This window comes from Eleutherodactylus coqui, chromosome 6, assembly GCF_035609145.1.
Source record: "Eleutherodactylus coqui strain aEleCoq1 chromosome 6, aEleCoq1.hap1, whole genome shotgun sequence".
NCBI lineage: Eukaryota > Metazoa > Chordata > Amphibia > Anura > Eleutherodactylidae > Eleutherodactylus > Eleutherodactylus coqui.
Window position 1 is genome coordinate 239639733 of NC_089842.1, and position 17816 is coordinate 239657548.

The following is a 17816-nucleotide window of genomic DNA, read 5'->3' on the forward strand; positions in this document are numbered from 1 at the left end:
TTAGGAGATTTCCTTAAGACTTTTAGATCTACTAGACCCCTGACACCCTTTGAAAGAGCATTGAGGGAAACCAACACCAATGCCAGGAAAATTTCCTCTTTACGCAAATACTTTATTATTCCTCAGGTTACAGCCAAGCCCAACTTTATCCCCTCATGGGAAAAGGAATTGGGCATCTCCTTGTCTCAGAGGGATACTAAGGTAATTTTGTGTACCTTCTTCGGTCTCTCCCCGTGCATTTTAGCTCAGGAATCACACTATAAACTTTAAGTCAAGTGGTACAAGACACCGCAATGGTTTTACGCATATAAGTTAGCACCACACGGCAGATGCTGGAGATGCGATGGAGAGGAAGGATCTTATTTACACATAAGGTGGAGCTTCCCCCATCTTGACACCCTTCTGGAGGGGGGTTGAGGAGGTTCTGAGGAAGACTTCTCGCTTTTGCCCAAGGTGGTGTTCCTTTGGAAGCCAACCTTGACATTCCACCCTCTTAGGGATAGGCTGATAGCATTTCTTATTGATGCAGCCAAAGCCTTGATCCCTTTACACTGGCAACACGATGCACTGCCTTCTCTGGCTCAATGGAAGGAGAAGGTTGACATGATCTTTAATCTTGAAGAATTATCCAGTTGGAATAAGAATTCTCATGGTAAATTCCTTCAGATCTGGAGCTCGTGGCATAGCTTGAGGCTCCTGGATGTTTTTACTGACCGAGACGATCCTCCCACTCCCCCAACGGACCTTACACCCCCCCCTCCTCCCCTTTTTTCCTCTTCCCTCCCACTCCATTCCATGTTATTTTGTGTTTTACTTCCTTTGTTTTATAATCAGTATGTCTTTTTCTTTCTCTGCTTGTTATGATGGTCTCCTATAACCAAGTCAACTATGTTACCTATATCTCTGTATTGCGAATTCACTATATGTCTATCTTGGAACACCACTAGGATGCGATATCCCACGTGACCCAGATAGTGACTGTCTACATTCTGTTGTGCAAAAACTCTAATAAAAATTGATTTAAAAAAAAAAAAGTTTGTATGGAAAACAGTATCAAATGCACCTATGATCTTAAAACTTGGCAAAAATCTTAAATAAATAGTTAAACATATATTTTACCGATTGTCAAAAAACATGGACCTAAATATTTACCCGGATGCTACTAATTTGCACAAACCATCATAAGTGTGAGGTCCGACATATCAGCAAAATAGTCAGCAGATTTCTTATAATTATTCCCATCACTATCATAAGATAAAACGGTGAAATCATCCCAGTGATTCACCACATGCTTCAATATCTTCTCTTAATTACTATCTATTGCTTCTTGTGAGGAATATATAGTATTTAACAGGAGATATTACTTTAGGTATTCTGTTGATAAAATGATAAAAAAGAGATCTTCCTCATATCCACATTTTGTTGTGCCTAGAGCAACACATTTCTCCATACAAAATAAATGATGTTATATGCGCAGAGATACCAAAACCTGACTGCGAGGATAGAAGAATCCCTGTGACAGCTCTTGCAAAGGAATGCGATGTTCTCCCATTGCTCTCAATGGGTCCGACGCTGCCCCGGCCCCATTGAGAGCAATGGGATGCAGGTAACCATGCAGTGATTTTCGGGGAAGGGCTTTAAATACAAACCCTTCCCTGAAAATCATCACTAGCTGCAGTAAAAAAAAAAAATTAATGAACTCACCAAGAAGTGCGGTCGGAGCTCCGGCGCTTCTTCTCTTTGGCTCCCCAGCAGTCTTTATCTGTCTTCTGGTGGACAAGGATTGAAAAATCTCTACCTCCAGAAAGCACTGGCTGTGATTAGCTGAGCGCTGTGACCAATCAAAGGCAGCGCTCAGCCATTGAAGATCTAATGTTACCTTAACATGATAAATTAATTGAAAATCTATTGAACGAGCAAATAAAGGGCAGTATAGAACATTTTCTTACATCTGTACATGTGAATACATGAAGCTTTCTAGTGTACATTTCTAAATGGGTTGTACCAAGAAGGCAATTTAACTTGGTAATTAGTATGTGCCCATAAATCCCAAGAACTTGGGGATCCCAAGAACTTTTTCTTTCAATCTCATTGAAATTATTGGAGTGGCAGCATACATGTGCAACATTTATTTGAGACCATGGTTCTAGGGATCAATGGTGTCCCAGCAGTCAGACCTCAATCGATCAGCAAGTTATTCCGTATTCAATGATTTTGAGGAACAACCTTTGTAAGAGAAGTTGCATATTTATCACCATCAACCAGCCTGTAGTTCTACACACCTTACCTGAAGGATCTCTGAAAAAAGAGCCCTCAAAATATTAATCCAGTTAATCCTATATTACATTAGGCATGCGGAAGGGTTTGGATGGGAGAAGGATGTAGCTGTAGGGGGTATGAAGGGTATAGTCAAAATGTAAAGCAATTGACCAGCCACTAAGAGGCATAGAGAGCACGTAGTGGCAAGGATTGGAATGACAATGGGAGCCACAGAGGTAAATATACTTTTTTTTAATTTTAAACATTGCTTCACATCAGTTAATAGTAGCTAAAGTCTCATGGGAGCCCAAGTTCAGCTATATAAAACCTCCTTCCCTTCCGCCCTCCGAGTCTCTGTATACCAGCTAGTCTTTGTCCTCTTACCTTGTAGTCTGTAGGGCCATGTGCAAACTTCTCCTTTGTCCTCAGCGCGATGCTGGAGAAGGGGGAAGGGCAGGGAGAATGAAGTCAGTGCGTGTGTGTGGTCATGTGATTCAAGTTGGCTGAATGTGGGGGTAGTCTGATACTGCAAAGACTACCTCCTCATCATCCGGACTACTGAACCTATCTTCAGCAGCCAATGCATCACACATCTGACTTCATGTTGCTGTCCAGCAGCAATCATGATGAAAGATGTTGTTACGTGTTTCTGCAAGTCAAATCACTATAGTGAAATACATATAGTTATACAACAAATAGACTTTTTATGCTGGTCGATGCTCCTCTCCACCACACCATCAGCATCAACAGCCAATCACATAGTATGCGTAAGAGACACACTGATCAGGAAAGGTATTCTGACCTAGAAGATGTGAAGAGACTGATAAGGCCATGCATGCTCCTCTGGTAAATATGCAAAATGAAAGATGGAACAATTGTTCTACAACAGTACACAATGGAAGGCAGCCTTCCTGCAAGTCAATGTCAGACTTTTTAGCAATCCTTGTAATAAAGCAATAGCCATCTCTGGAAGGAAAAAAATATATAGATTTCTCTCTGATTGAGAATTTGTGGGACAGCATTGGACATTGAGTGATTGCTCTCCCCCTTTAATGAAGATGAGCTGTGGACTGCAGTCAATACCACATGGTCAGTACCACACAGGACAATATTCCTGCACTCACTGAATCAATGCTACATCCATTAATGACTATATCGCAAAACATGGTCACTCCACTAGCTACTGATCACCCTGTCTATTGAGGCACATGAGATGTGTAATTAAACTGATTGCTCAGAACTTACCGTTCAGTTTGTTAAGTTTTATCTAATTTTGAGCATTTCTCCTTGGTGCGCCATTCTCTCTGTGAGGCCACGCATATCAATCTGCTCAGCAGTGACGTAGCTAAAGGGGTTGCACTTGCAATCAAACCCCTAAGCCAGTGTGCGCCATAAATAATTAACTCTGAATACTACTTCCCCCCTCCATTCCATAGTCAGTGTAATTTTTTTTCATTAAAAAATCAGCTGATGTAGTGACTAGAGATGAGCGAGCACCAAAATGCTCAGGTGCTCGTTGCTCGAGCCGAACTTTTCATAATGCTTGAGAGCTCGTTTCGAGTAACGAACCCCATTGAAGTCAATGGCAGACTTAAGCATTTTTGTATGGGACCGATGTTACAGCATAGGTGATGACTTGTCAAACACCAGAAAACATCAGAATGTCATGGAAACACCGCAGAAACGGATAGGGAAGGGCAGGGGTAGCATGCATGGCTACATATGAGGATCCCAGGTCCCACTATTAAGCCAAAATGGGGGCAGGAATCTGGCATCACCCCCCTAACAATTTACCTCGGACAAACCCTCACTAGCAAGGCACATGCGCTGGCACATCTTAGCTAAGCACCACACTACCTGCAACCAAGGACAATCACTGCCTGCAGGTGACAACGCTGTGTCTTCTCCTGGGTTACATGCTGGCATTGCTGTCCAACCCCACAGCACGACCCTGCATCCACAGCGCACCTCAAATTTTCCCTGCGCAGCGTTCAGCTGGCCTCATGCCACACGCTCGCTTCATAGCCACACCACCCTCATGTTGATTTATAGGTGCGTATTAGAGGAGGAGGAACCAGAGGCACACACTGTAGAGGGTTGACAGAGCTAGGCAGCGACCCTCTTTGAAAGTGTGGACGATAGCCCACAATGCTGTTAAGAATTGATGATAAATTGACGTACGATCATCATTCCAATACCATGCCACCTCCATCACAAAATTGTCAGGAGCCACAAACATGGGCATAAAGGGGACCCAGGTGCCAGCACTTCTACACATCTCCACAATGCAGCAATACTCGGTGTGGGAAGCACAAGAGCGGGCCCACGGTCAGGCTCGTTCCCAGCCTCCACCTTGTGTGACCCAGGGTGCCGCGAGTTACAAAGCAATGGAAAATCCATGTGGCCCCACAGAACTCATTGTGTGTAGGTGTCAGAAAGCTCAACACCGCAATGGAAGCTTTTGAGTTCCTTGGGCTCGCCTATGCTGTCGGTGCACAAAGATGGTATTACACAGGAAGAAATCAGAGTGCCCAAACATGGCAGAGTTTCACCCCGCCAAGGACCTCACCCCACATTTCTACCCTAGTCAGTCAGTGTATTTGCGCCAGACAGGTAAAACAACGCAATGGGAAGCCTTTGTGTACCCACAGCATAGGCGAGCCTATGGAACGCAAGGAAAAGTGTTACACATAAAGAAATCTGAGCGCCCAAACATGGCAGAGTTTCACCCCACCAAGGACCTCGGCCACAACCCACATTTATGCCCTAATCAGTCAGTGTATTTGTGCCAGACAGGTAAAACAACGCAATGGGAAGTTTTTGTGCACCCACAGCATAGGCGAGCCCAAGAAACTCAAACATGGTATTATACATGAGGAAATCAGAGTGCCCAAACATGGCAGAGTGTCACCCTGCTAAAGACCTCGGCCCACATTTCTGCTATAGTCAGTCAGTGTATTTGTGCCAGACAAGTAAAACACTGCCAAGGGAAGTCTATCTGCACCCACAGCATAGGCGAGCCCCTGGAACGCAAGGAAAGTTTTACACATAAAACAACAAACAAAGTGCCCAAACAAGGCAGTTTCACCCTGAAAAGTACCTCTACCTTGGCTCACACCCTTAGTAATCGTGGGCATAAAGCATACTCGGATGCTAGTGCAGCTGTGCACGTCTCATTAATGCAGTAACGCTCCTTTTGTTTGGCCCAAACCAGTGTCTCAGATAACTGTGGTAACATGAGAGAAAATACATGTTGCCCAGCGCTGATCCCCAGACCCCAAGCAGGAGGAGGAGGTGGCATAATAAGGCCGAAAAAAAACATGACCGAGGTAGGACTCGCAATACTCTGTGTGGAAAGTAAGTGAGCGGGCCTGGGTCAGGCTCAGTCCCAGCCTCCACCTTGTGTGACCCAAGGTACCGAGAGTTACATAGCAATGGGAAATCCATGTGTCCCCACACAATTCATTCTTTGTAGGTGTCAGATAGCTCAACACCGCAATGGGAAAACTTTGAGTTCCTTGGGCTCGCCTATGCTGTTGGTGCACAAAGATAGTATTACACAGGAAGAAATCAGAGTGCCCAAACATGGCAGAGTTTCACCCTGCCTAAGACCTCGGCCTCAGCCCACATACATGTCAGTGTATTTGTGCCAGATAGGTAAAACACCGTGATTGGAAGTCTTTGTGCACCCACAGCATAGGCAGACTCCAGTAACATTTCTGTAGCAAAAGTATAGGCGGACCTCAGAAACATTTCAGTAGCAAAAGTATAGGCAGACCCCTGTAACATTTCTGTAGCAAGAGTATAGGCGAATCCCTCAAACCATTCAGTAGAAAAGGTATGGGCAGACCCCAGTAACATTTCTGTAGCAAAAGTATAGGCGAACCCCTGTAACATTTCTGTAGCAAGAGTTTAGGCAGACATTAGTATGATTTCTGCAGCAAAAGTATAGGCAGACCCCAGTAACATTTCTGTAGCAAAAGTATAGGCAGACCCCAGTAACATTTCTGTAGCAGAAGTATAGGCAGAGCCCTGTAACATTTCTGTAGCAAAAGTATAGGCAGACCCCAGTAACATTTCTGTAGCAAAAGTATAGGCAGACCCCTGTAACATTTCCGTGGCAAAAGTAGAGGCAAATCCCTGTAAAATTTCTGTAGCAAGAGTATAGGCGGACCTCATTAACATTTCTGTAGCAAAAGTATAGGCAGACCCCTGTAACATTTCTTTAGTAAAAGTAGAGGCAAACCCCAGTAACATTTCAATAGCAAAAGTATAGCCAGACCCCTAAAACATTTCTGTAGCAAGAGTATAGGCGGACCTCAGTAACATTTCTGTAGCAAGAGTATAGCAAACCCCTCAAACCATTCAGTAGAAAAGGTATAGACTGACCGCAGTAACATTTCTGTAGCAAAAGTATAGGCGGACCTCAGTAACATTTCTGTAGCAAAAGTATAGGCGGACCTCAGTAACATTTCTCTAGCAAAAGTATAGGCAGACCCCTGTAACATTTCTGTAGCAAGAGTATAGGCGAATCCCTCAAACCATTCAGTAGGAAAGGGTATAGGCGAACCCCTGTAACATTTCTGTAGCAAGAGTATAGGCGGACATTAGTAAGATTTCTGTAGCAAAAGTATGGGCAGACTCCTGTAACATTTCTGTAGACAGAGTATATGCGAAGCCCTCAAACCATTCTTTAAAAAAGGTGTAGGCAGACCCCAGTAACATTTCTGTAGTAAAAGTATAGGCAGACACCTGTAACATTTCTGTAGCAAAAGTATAGGCGGACCCCAGTAACATTTCTGTAGCAGAAGTATAGGTGGACCGCAGTAACATTTCTGTAGTAAAAGTATAGGCAGACCCCAGTAACATTTCTGTAGCAAAAGTATAGGCAGACCCCTGTAACATTTCCGTGGCAAAAGTAGAGGCAAACCCCTGTAAAATTTCCAAAAAACTGGCAAAGGCCTTGGAGAGTGTTCCCCTGCCTGCGCTGGACATGCTGCCTGATCGCCATGCTTCCCCTGCTACTTGGCCCTCTGAACTGTCTATTCTGCCACTAGCGCTGTCAGATGGGAACCTTAACATCACTTTTTCCACCAGGGCCCTGTGGTATTGCATCACTCTTGTACCCCTTTCCTCTTTGGGAATGAGAGTGGAAAGGTTCTCCTTATACTATGGGTCGAGAAGGGTGTACACTCAGTAATCCGTGTTGGCCAGAATGTGTCTAACGCGAGGGTCAGGGGAAAGGTAGCCTAAAATGAATTCTGCCATGCGTGCCAGGGTCCCAGTATGCAACACATCGCTGTCCTCACTAGGAAGATGATTTTCAGGTTCCTCTTTCTCCTCCTCCTCCTTCTCCTCCTCTTCAGCCCATAAACGCTGAACAGATGAGAGGCAAACAGCATGGCTACCCTCTGCAGCGTGGCCAGCTGTCTCTTCCCCTTCCTACTCCTCCTCCTTCACCTCTTCCTCCTCCTCCAAAATGCACTAAGATATAGACGTGAGGGTGGTCTGGCTATCAAGCGACATACTGTCTTCCCCCGTCTCCTGTTCCACCTGCAAAGCATCGGCCTTTATGCTTAGCAGCAAACTTCTCAGCAGGCAAAGCAGCGGGATGGTAATGCTAATGATTGCCGCATCGCCGCTCATCATCTGAATAGACTCCTCAAAGTTTCCAAAGACCTGGCAAATATCTGCCATCCATGCCCACTACTCAGTAAAGAATTGGGGAGGCTGACTACCACTCCGCCGCCCATGTTGCAGCTGGTATTCCACTATTGCTCCATGCTGCTCGTACAGCCTGGCCAACATTTTTTTTTTTTTTTGTATATCTGGCGTGCAGACCATAGCGTCCTCAGTCTGCAGTCATTTTACTGAGTATAGGGGCAGTACTGCTGAGGCAGGGACAGTGGTACAGGGAAAGAGATATACTGGCTATATAGGCAGTGGGCTTTTTCAAAAAAATTGGGGAAAAAAAAATCTTTGGGCTGCCTGTGACCGTGTTCAGTTTACTGCGTGTCTGCTGGGGGTAGTAGTCGCTCACTATTACCCAGCTAGGTGTTACTGCAGCCTTGCGCATAATTTTTTCTGGCTGCACTGTGCTTTCAATAACCACAGCCATCCCCCAACAGGGAAATCCATATACAGGCTATATAGGCAGTGGGCTTTTTCCCCAAAATTGGAAAAAAAATACTATATTTGGGCTGCCTGTGACCGTCTTCAGTTTACTGCGTGTGTGCTGGGGGTAGTAGTCACTCATTAATACCCAGCTAAGCGTTACAGCAGGCTTACGCAAAATTGTTTCCTGGCTCTGCTGTGTCCGTTACATGACCGCCGTCATCCCGCCAGAGGGAAAGAGTATACATATATACGCTGCATACGGTGTCTGTCTGGTTTTTCACCTCACCATTTTAAAAAATTGAAGCAAAATACTTAAGGCCTACCACTGGCCTTTGGCCACTTGACTGGTTCTGCTCTGTGAATTCCAGTAGCTCAGTCATACGCACCTAGGTCTCACTACAGGCTTGCGCATAATTGTTTCCTGGCTCTGCTGTGTCCATTACATGATCCCCCTATACTGTCTCCCTCTATACTGCTGCTAGTGATATGTTACTGGGGCCTGTCTAGACTGCTACTACTACTGAAATGGAACTAATACTGTGCTCCCCCTATACTGCTGCTAGTGATATGTTACTGGGGCTTGTCTAGACTGCAACTACTACTCAAATGGAACTAATACTGTGCTCCTCCTATACTGCTGCTTTGGAATTGTTACTGGGGCCTGTCTTGACTGCTACTATTACTGAAATGGGCGGTTGGGCAGCATGTTACCCAGGAGAAGTGGCAGCGGAGTGTCATGCAGGCAGTGATTGTGCTTTGTTGGAGGTAGTGTGGTGCTTAGCTAAGGTATGCATTGCTAATGAGGGCTTTTCAGAAGTAAAAGTTGTTGGGGGGGGGCCACTCTTGCCACTATTGTGGCTTAATAGTGGGACCTGGGAACTTGAGATGCAGCCCAACATGTAGCCCCTCGCCTGCCCTATCCGTTGCTGTGTTGTTCCCATCACTTTCTTGAATTTCCCAGATTTTCACAAATGAAAACCTTAGCGAAGCATGGGTCCCATACAAAAATGCTCGGGTCACCCATTGACTTCAATGGGGTTTGTTACTCGAAACGAACCCTCGAGAATCGCGGGACGTTCGACTCGAGTAACGAGCACCCGAGCATTTTGGTGCTCGCTCATCTCTACTCAGTACTCATCATTATCAGCAGAATAAACCAGAATATTTTAAATGAAACAATTAGAAAAAGGTAATTATCAGCAAAGCTCTGGAGAGATCTGAATAAGTGAAGAAATTAGACAACTCTTGGGAGCCAGAATCAGTAATATATACCATAAGGAACTCTTGCTCCAAGTGTTTCATTGCAAATAACCGTTCTGCAAGCTCTGATTTTGATGACATAAAAGGCTCAAAATATTTAGAAATCTTTACTATTTTTGAAGTCTTTTTAGAAGCATGAAATCTTTCTCAAGCAAATTAAAAAAACAATGTCAGCATAAAGTTATGAGGAGACAGTCACATCAAACCAACCTGATGATGAATTGGTAAGTTCCTAACTGGATCTTCATAAGGCTCTTCGTGTTATAGCATATTTGGGTATTTTTCAAAAACATTTGATTCGTATAAACTAAAAAGAATTGCACATTATATCAGAATGCTGGGACTTGGACTATGATAAATGTCTGTACAATACTAAAAAACAGACTTAAAGGGATTTTCTAGTATTCTTTATTGATGGCACATCTATATAATAGGCTATGGATGGATGTTCGAAGTGAGTTCCAGGATAGAGCGAATCGATTTTAGTCTTAATATGCCATTACTTTATAATATGGGAATATCTCTATAAAGCAACCAAAAACAAAGATGGCCACACCAGCTTCTCTGATTACTAGTACATTGTGCATTATTATGCATCATTAGTCTAAGCCATTACACACTCGCTTTGATTGACTCACATGAGCAGTACCCACCAGTCACATCAGCATGTAGTGTCTTAGACTACTGATGCATAGTAATGCACAGAATGCATCAGGTACTCAATATTCGGCTAGCTTTGTTTCTCTGGGACTGGAGGGTCGCTTTAAGGATAGAAAATACAGGGTGATTACTAATAGAATGTATTCATATTGGGTAAAAGTTAAATGATTTAGTATGGGAGTTTGTTTTTAAATGTGTGCCTGTAAAGATTTGTATAAATTACGTTAAAAATAGCATAGAGAGTAGAACTTTCATATTTTAGGATGTTACTTAGGCTATGTTCACAATTACATTGGTGACACCTTTTGGAGTCTCCAGCACAGATCCAGTATGATTTCCCAGATACAACAACGTAGCATTCTGTACTATTTCATCAGGGAAAATTTCTACCAGCATGACAAAAGCTAGGCAGACCCTATTATATCAAAGAGGTTCGGTTTAGCACATCCGGGTCCAGCATATAGCAGTTCCAACACTTCCAACAACTTTCACTTTTGTTCGACTCTGAGTGTGAAACTGAACAATGGAAGGACCGAATACTAGGGTAAACTTAACCTAAGATGTTAATTATAGTATAACATAAGAGAATAGTGAAGAATATAGTTATGGGAAACTTATAATACTTTGCTGCTTAGTAAACAGTATATAGACTATAATGTACATAAATGTGATTTCTTGCAGCTTAAAGGGGTTGTCCCGCGGCAGCAAGTGGGTCTATACACTTCTATATGGCCATATTAATGCACTTTGTAATGTACATTGTGCATTAATTATGAGCCATACAGAAGTTATCAGAAGTTTTTCACTTACCTGTTCTGTTGCTAGCGTCCCCGTTTCCATGGAGCCGTCTAATTTTCAGCGTCTAATCGCCGGATTAGACGCGCTTGCGCAGTCCGGTCTTCTTGTTTTCTGAATGGGGCCGCTCGTGCCGGAGACCGGCTCCTGGTAGCTCCGCCCCATCACGTGCCGATTCCAGCCAATCAGGAGGCTGGAATCGGTAATGGACCGCACAGAAGCCCTGCGGTCCACCGAGGGAGAAGATCCCGGCGGCCATCTTCAGCAGGTAAGTAAGAAGTCACCGGAGCGCGGGGATTCAGGTAAGCGCTGTGCGGTGTTCTTTTTTAACCCCTGCATCGGGTTTGTCTCGCGCCGAACGGGGGGGCTGTTGAAAAAAAAAAAAAAAACGTTTCGGCGCGGGACAACCCCTTTAACCTAAGATGTTAATTATAGTATAACATAAGAGAATAGTGAAGAATATAGTTATGGGAAATGTATAATACTTTGCTGCATAGTAAACAGTATATAGACTATAATGTACATAAATGTGATTTCTTGCAGCTTAAGAACTGTTATATTAAAATTACATGGCAAAACATTGTATATAAATGAAAAAGACGTCATGAAAAGTAAAGTGAACTGTAGTAACCAAAGTCAGGCAACTTCAATAAAGGCCAATCAGTTGATCTAATCTATCTAAAGAACATGCAAACATTGTAATATTTAACAGTGTTTAATATTATATATTTCATACAGAGTATTTTACGGTACCAGTGAGTAAGACATCGCCAAGCTAACCTGGGTTTGTACAGTAACAACCAAAGTAATTAAGGGAATGATTAGATTACAAATCCCAGAAAGCTTATGGAACAAGTTCTAAATTTCATTGACCTTAGAACCTGTGGTTGATCAGTCAAAGCTGATGTCTATGTCCGATGTCCATCTGTGAAGAAAGAGACAGGGAATCTTTTAGAACATTTTTGACAGCTTTTAGGAACCATCTAAAAAAGAATATCTGGAGCTAACCAAATAGGACAATTAAACACACAAACTATAGGAACATTGAGAATATTCATTGTGACCAAGTAAGTGATGTCTTAGAAGTCAATACCAGTTGTTACCTGCAGAAAGAACCCAACGGCCAGTGTAGATTTGAAGCCAGGCAAATAATTTCTGAATGTATACATATGTTCACTATAAGTCTAGTACTCTAATATGATTCCAGATTTCTATGTTAATATTACAAACTTCTTTTTTTTATAGCATGCCCAATATATTTAACAGAACGTTTTCTCTATTTCCATATGTCATAAACCAGGCCTTAACACCAAATGACATGGACAGGATTGCAGGAGTTGACTTACTTCCACTCCCTCAATCCTGAACTCATGGTAATATGAAGCATAAATTACACCCCTAACATAATTCTACATGCCCCAAAAATACTGGCTGCCACCACATAATATATGACTGTGAGGCAGGTCAGACAACTAAATATTGGTAACGTACCAAAGTATGGGCAATCACTACACTCCAGCAGTCAAGTTACATATTTTAAGGGGTCTATAGGTTATTTGTATGCAGAAACAAGGACTGAACTTAGTAAAGTTTAAGACTTTATTACAAAAAAGTAGAAATGCTTATAAAAGTATGGAAAGATAATATAAAAGAAGTAAGAAATAATAGAATTATAGCGTTGGAAGTGCCACCGCATCCAATTCCCTGCTCAATGCAATATTCCCTAAATCATCCTAGACAGATATCTGTCCAGCCACTGTTTGAAGACTTTCATTGAAGGAGAACTCACCACCCCCAGTGGCAACCTGTTCCACTCATTTATCCCCCTCACTGTCAAAGGTTTTTCTAATATCTAATCTGTGTCTCCTCCCTTTCAGTTTCATCCGATGTTTGAAGACCACTATCAATTTCGATACCTAGAAATGACAGGTGAGTCACTGTAGCTTTGGTCTTGTCTTCAGCAGCTGCTACCCTGAACAGGTGCATCATTTCCCGAAAACACTGTAACAAATGCAAACACTCAGAAAAGTTGGCCTATCTCATAAACAAAAATCATCGAGATAGTATACAACTGAGAAAAGCCCTGTCTCAACACAAACAACGTCCTCCAAAAACATACCAAACAGCTCAAAATAATAAGATATCAAGCAGCCCATCGGAAGGCACATGTCCAAACAATAAAGGCCATCTAATCCATAGCCAAAAAGGTAAAAACAATCTGAATGAACAGGCAACAACTAAAAGGCTGACTCGATATCAGATTTAGCTATCAGTGCCTCGGGTCCCGACTTCTGAACTAACTGAACCACATCATCAAAAGACATGTAGGAAACAGCTGCATTTGACTTGGAGATACTATTATTAATTGATCCCCATTGTGGAAAGGAAAGGTGATGAATTGACTTAAACTTTACAGGATCTTTTTCAGGTGCCAAGCCTAGAGGGGATACTCGTAGGTTTGGCTACAGAACTCTGGAAATTTTAAAAATGGACTCTTCCTGGACATAAAAAATGGTAAAAGGACTTAAAATTAAGAAACATTCAATATGCACTTATCCCGGTGGCTCCTCATCAAGTGTCGCAGCCCTGGTACCTGCCACAAGGAACCAAGAAGAAGTGGTGGGTGATCACATGCCATTCATTGTGCACATAACTGCTCAGACACTTACAGGCTTCAGCAGCAATAGAAGAATCACTACTGAAGTCTGTGAATGACCCACAACTCTCTCCCACAAGTGATGCATTGTGCAATGCACTCTCTGCTAAGGTGCTCAGATGTCCCAATTAAAGCAGAACAGTCCAGTTTTGGTACCCTGTGTTCCGCTTTCCTCCAGATCACATGCAGGACAGACATTTGTCCCACTTTCGGGATGTCTGTCCCGCTTTCAGGATTTCTGGTCACCATAAAGGTGAGTACCAGCCAGGGTGCTGTGGCTCCTCAGCTGGTTATCACTCAGTGGCGCCACTGCCAGATACACACACTGACGGGCAGTGTGTGCATCCAGGATCTTCCTCCCCTGACCTCTCCTTTTTGGTTCCACAAGAGGAGAGGAGTTGGGAGGAGAAGCTGCTGTGAGTGCCCACGTTTCGGCTTGCAGCAGCGTTCTGAAGGCCAAGAGAAGGTAAGTATATTGGTTTCAGAGGGGTTCAATTACTACTGGGACTACTGTAGGGGTCACTGTTACTAGTAATAGTATTACTACTGAGGCCACTGTGGGGGTTCACTATTACTACTGAGGCTCTGTAGGGGTCACTATTACTACTAGGGCCAATATAGGGGACACTATTACTACTGAAGCCACTGTGGAGGTCACTATTACTATTGGGGCCACTGTGAGGGTCACTATTACTACTGAGGCCACTGTGGGGGTTCACTATTACTACTGAGGCTCTGTAGGGGTCACTATTACTACTAGGGCCAATATAGGGGACACTATTACTACTGAGGCTCTGTAGGGGTCACTATTACTACTGAAGCTACTATGAGGGTCACTATTACTACTGGGGACAATATAAGGTACATTGTAACTGCTGAGGCAACTTTGGGGTCAATTTTACTACCGGGGCCGATATATTGGACACTATGACTACTGGGGCCACTCTGGATGTGGCAGCAGACCTCATGCCAACTTATGGTATTTATAAACATGTCCAAAATGGTGTGGAATGTCCGCAGGAGAATGCTCGGAAATCACAGCATTCGAAAACGCTGTGTTTGAACGCAGGTGTGTGATGCTCCATTGAGATCAATAGGAGTGTTGTACCGTGATGACTGTGGTAATCGCGGTGAAAATCGCATGTGTGAGAGTGGCCTAAAGGCTTAAAAGGAACATTGTTTGTATGGTTTAAACCATCATCTACCAGGCATATCAGAGACTACCTATAAAGAGAATCTTATTCTGGAGGACCAAACATGACCATTGATTTAAGTTGTCAGTATGTAATATTTTATTCTCCAGTGTTAAAACTGCTGAAAACTTGCTGCTGAATCTCCCTGCAGATTTTATCTGATGATTTGAATTTCACTGTAAGGGTTCAACTTGGCTCTAAAACATAACTTTTAATAAATATATTGATAAAAAAGGCTTGCCATGCAAGTCTTAGATGAGACACGTACAAAAAAACAAATACAAATTGCTCCTACATCAGAGTTCCTACTCGTGGTGTGGGAAACTGCCCGGAGATGAGAAAACTATAATGACGTAAGTTTCTCCAAAAAAATTAGCTAAATCCTGTATCATGCGACCACCAGCAATGTCAAGTGTTTAAGAGAGCTGGGTATACATATAAGGTCAGCTTAGTATTTGAACAAACGTTCCTATCTTAATGACAAGGTAGTTAATTGGTGGCTACCCAAAGGATTGTTAATCAACCAATAAAACTACAGTCCGCAGAAAGACCACGACCAGTTTAAGTTATTAAGGCACCGTGGCTTGGTCGTTCGATAACTGAGGACTAGGGAGTCATGGAAATAAATAAATAGAAAATCCTGCACAGGTTCACGAAGTAAACCACTTGGGGGATTCCCAATCCAGGCTCCGGGTAGAGATATTAAGGAGTAACAGATCTAGATTAAAGTATGCGGTTCGACGCATTTCCTCTACTAGTGTTGTAGCATCATCAGGAACCAAAACTATACAAGGGTATAGTGTCAGGATCTATACTGATCCTTAGACAAATTGAAGAAGTTCCTAAACTATTAGAATGTCACTAGTGGAGTCAGAGAGTCTAACTGTTGGAGTCTAGAAGTGAGAGATAGACGGTACTATCACCCTAGGTAAATCTATATGCCCAGAGATTCCCACCCCAGCAATAACAGGAACGAAAATAAAAAAATGCAGCAGCACCAGCCCTTGTGGTAGGCTGGCGGCTAATTTAGTCATCTAGGTGTTCCTCCTGCTTCTGTGAAATGATCTTTATCTGATGATTTGAGACCAAACATTGGGACATCCCATGATTAGCTGTTTTTTTTTTTCAAGTAACCTTCCTAACAAAGAGAAATATCACAAGTTTAACAACTGCATTATTTATTTCCAGTTTATGTCACATTGTGATATATTAGACATACAATACATAAGGATTTAATACTTTTTCCTCCCTAGGACATCAACTGCTTTTTATGGAGCATGTAAACCAAACTGCTTCAACCTACTTTATCCTACTTGGCTTGTCTGATATCCCGCATCTTCAGGTTATATATTCTGTTGTCTTTTTAGTGATGTATATGATTACATTATCTGGAAACATTCTACTTATCATTGTGGTGATGAAGACTCCAGGGTTACACACTCCCATGTACTTTTTCCTCAGTAGCCTCTCTGTTATTGACATGAGCTTTTCATGCACCATAATTCCAAAAATACTCATCAACACCCTTTCTACGGACAAAAGTATCTCCTTTCTTGAATGTGCCATTCAGATGTACATCCATATGGTCCTAGGAGCTGCAGAGAGCATGTTACTTGCTGTTATGGCTTATGATAGATTTGTGGCCATCTGTATGCCATTGCATTATAAGACCATCATGAATAATAGGTTTTGTTTTTACTTAGTTGCCATCTCATGGAGTGTTGGATTCATGAATTCCTTCATACTTGTGCTCCCCACCTTGAACCTTCCATTCTGCGGATCCAACCATGTCAATCATTTCTTCTGTGAAATACCTCCATTCCTCTTGATGTCCTGTGTAGATACCCAAGTCATTGAGATAACAATATATATTTCAGCCGCCATTATTGTTGTGTCTGCTTTTTGTCTGACTGTGATTTCATATGTCCATATTGTAAGCACTATCTTGAAAATTCATAGTATAAAAGGAAGGTATAAGGTGTTCTCCACATGTGCCTCACACCTTCTTGTCGTAACTGTCTACTACGGGACCATTATGTTCATGTACATCAGACCACACTCTACATACTATCATACCAAGGATAAGGTTATTTCTCTTCTTTACACTGCAGTGACTCCAATGTTGAACCCGTTTATCTACAGTATAAGGAACAAGGAGTTCAAAGGTTCCATAAACAATTTACATAAACAAGTTTGTCTTTGAGATTTACTTGAATTTCTAAGTGGAAGATATTTTAACTTAGTGACTGCCAATACGCCTTTTTACTGACCTCACTAATGGGCTTTTAACCTGCACATACATCTTTTTAAAAGTGGTGACTTGACTGACTACTGATAGCCAGGTTCCTGCTCTAACTGCCAGATGCAGAGAAACCTCAGACCCTGGCAGTTTAATCCCTTATATGCCACAATGAATAGCAACTACAGCATTTATGCAGATGATAAGTAGAGAGAGGGCTCCTTCCGTCAACCATCAGTATGATTGTAAGGTAACACTAGGTACTCATGGTAGATGGAAGCCTGACAAAAGCTTCCATGTCTGCCATGTACCTCTGCCTCCAGCAGAGTCTAATAGGCTGCTTTCATAGGTGTAGTAGAATGCGCTACGTAAATAATGCAGTATGCTATCTGTGAGACACTAAAGGGGCTAATAGTGGACAGTCGCTATATTTCACCCCGGTTTAGATGTTATGCCCAAGTGGATATGAAGGGAGTCTGTGTCTCACTGTGTGGGGCACGGGGGAAAACCAGGGACATGATGTGATCTCCGGCATATAGTTGCTGGAGATGGGTTTTTTTTGTTAAAAAAAATGTGATGGGCCTGGTTTTTCTGGAATGAATGGCAGGCTTGGTAGTGGGGCTGTCCATTCCACCCC

At 42.7% G+C, this 17816-nt stretch overlaps 1 protein-coding gene across 1 annotated transcript; it reads left to right on the forward strand.

The window, feature by feature from the left end:
• The first annotated feature begins 16210 nt into the window (after nt 1–16210).
• LOC136571929 (olfactory receptor 5V1-like) lies at nt 16211–17143 on the forward strand. Its single transcript, XM_066572547.1, has one exon. The coding sequence runs from the start codon at nt 16211–16213 to the stop codon at nt 17141–17143; it is 933 nt and encodes a 310-aa protein (XP_066428644.1).
• Nucleotides 17144–17816: the final 673 nt, after the last annotated feature.

Coding starts and splice junctions, on each gene's coding strand:
- LOC136571929 (XM_066572547.1), top strand. CDS start 16,211: ATGGAGCATGTAAACCAAACTGCTTCAACCTACTTTATCCTACTTGGC.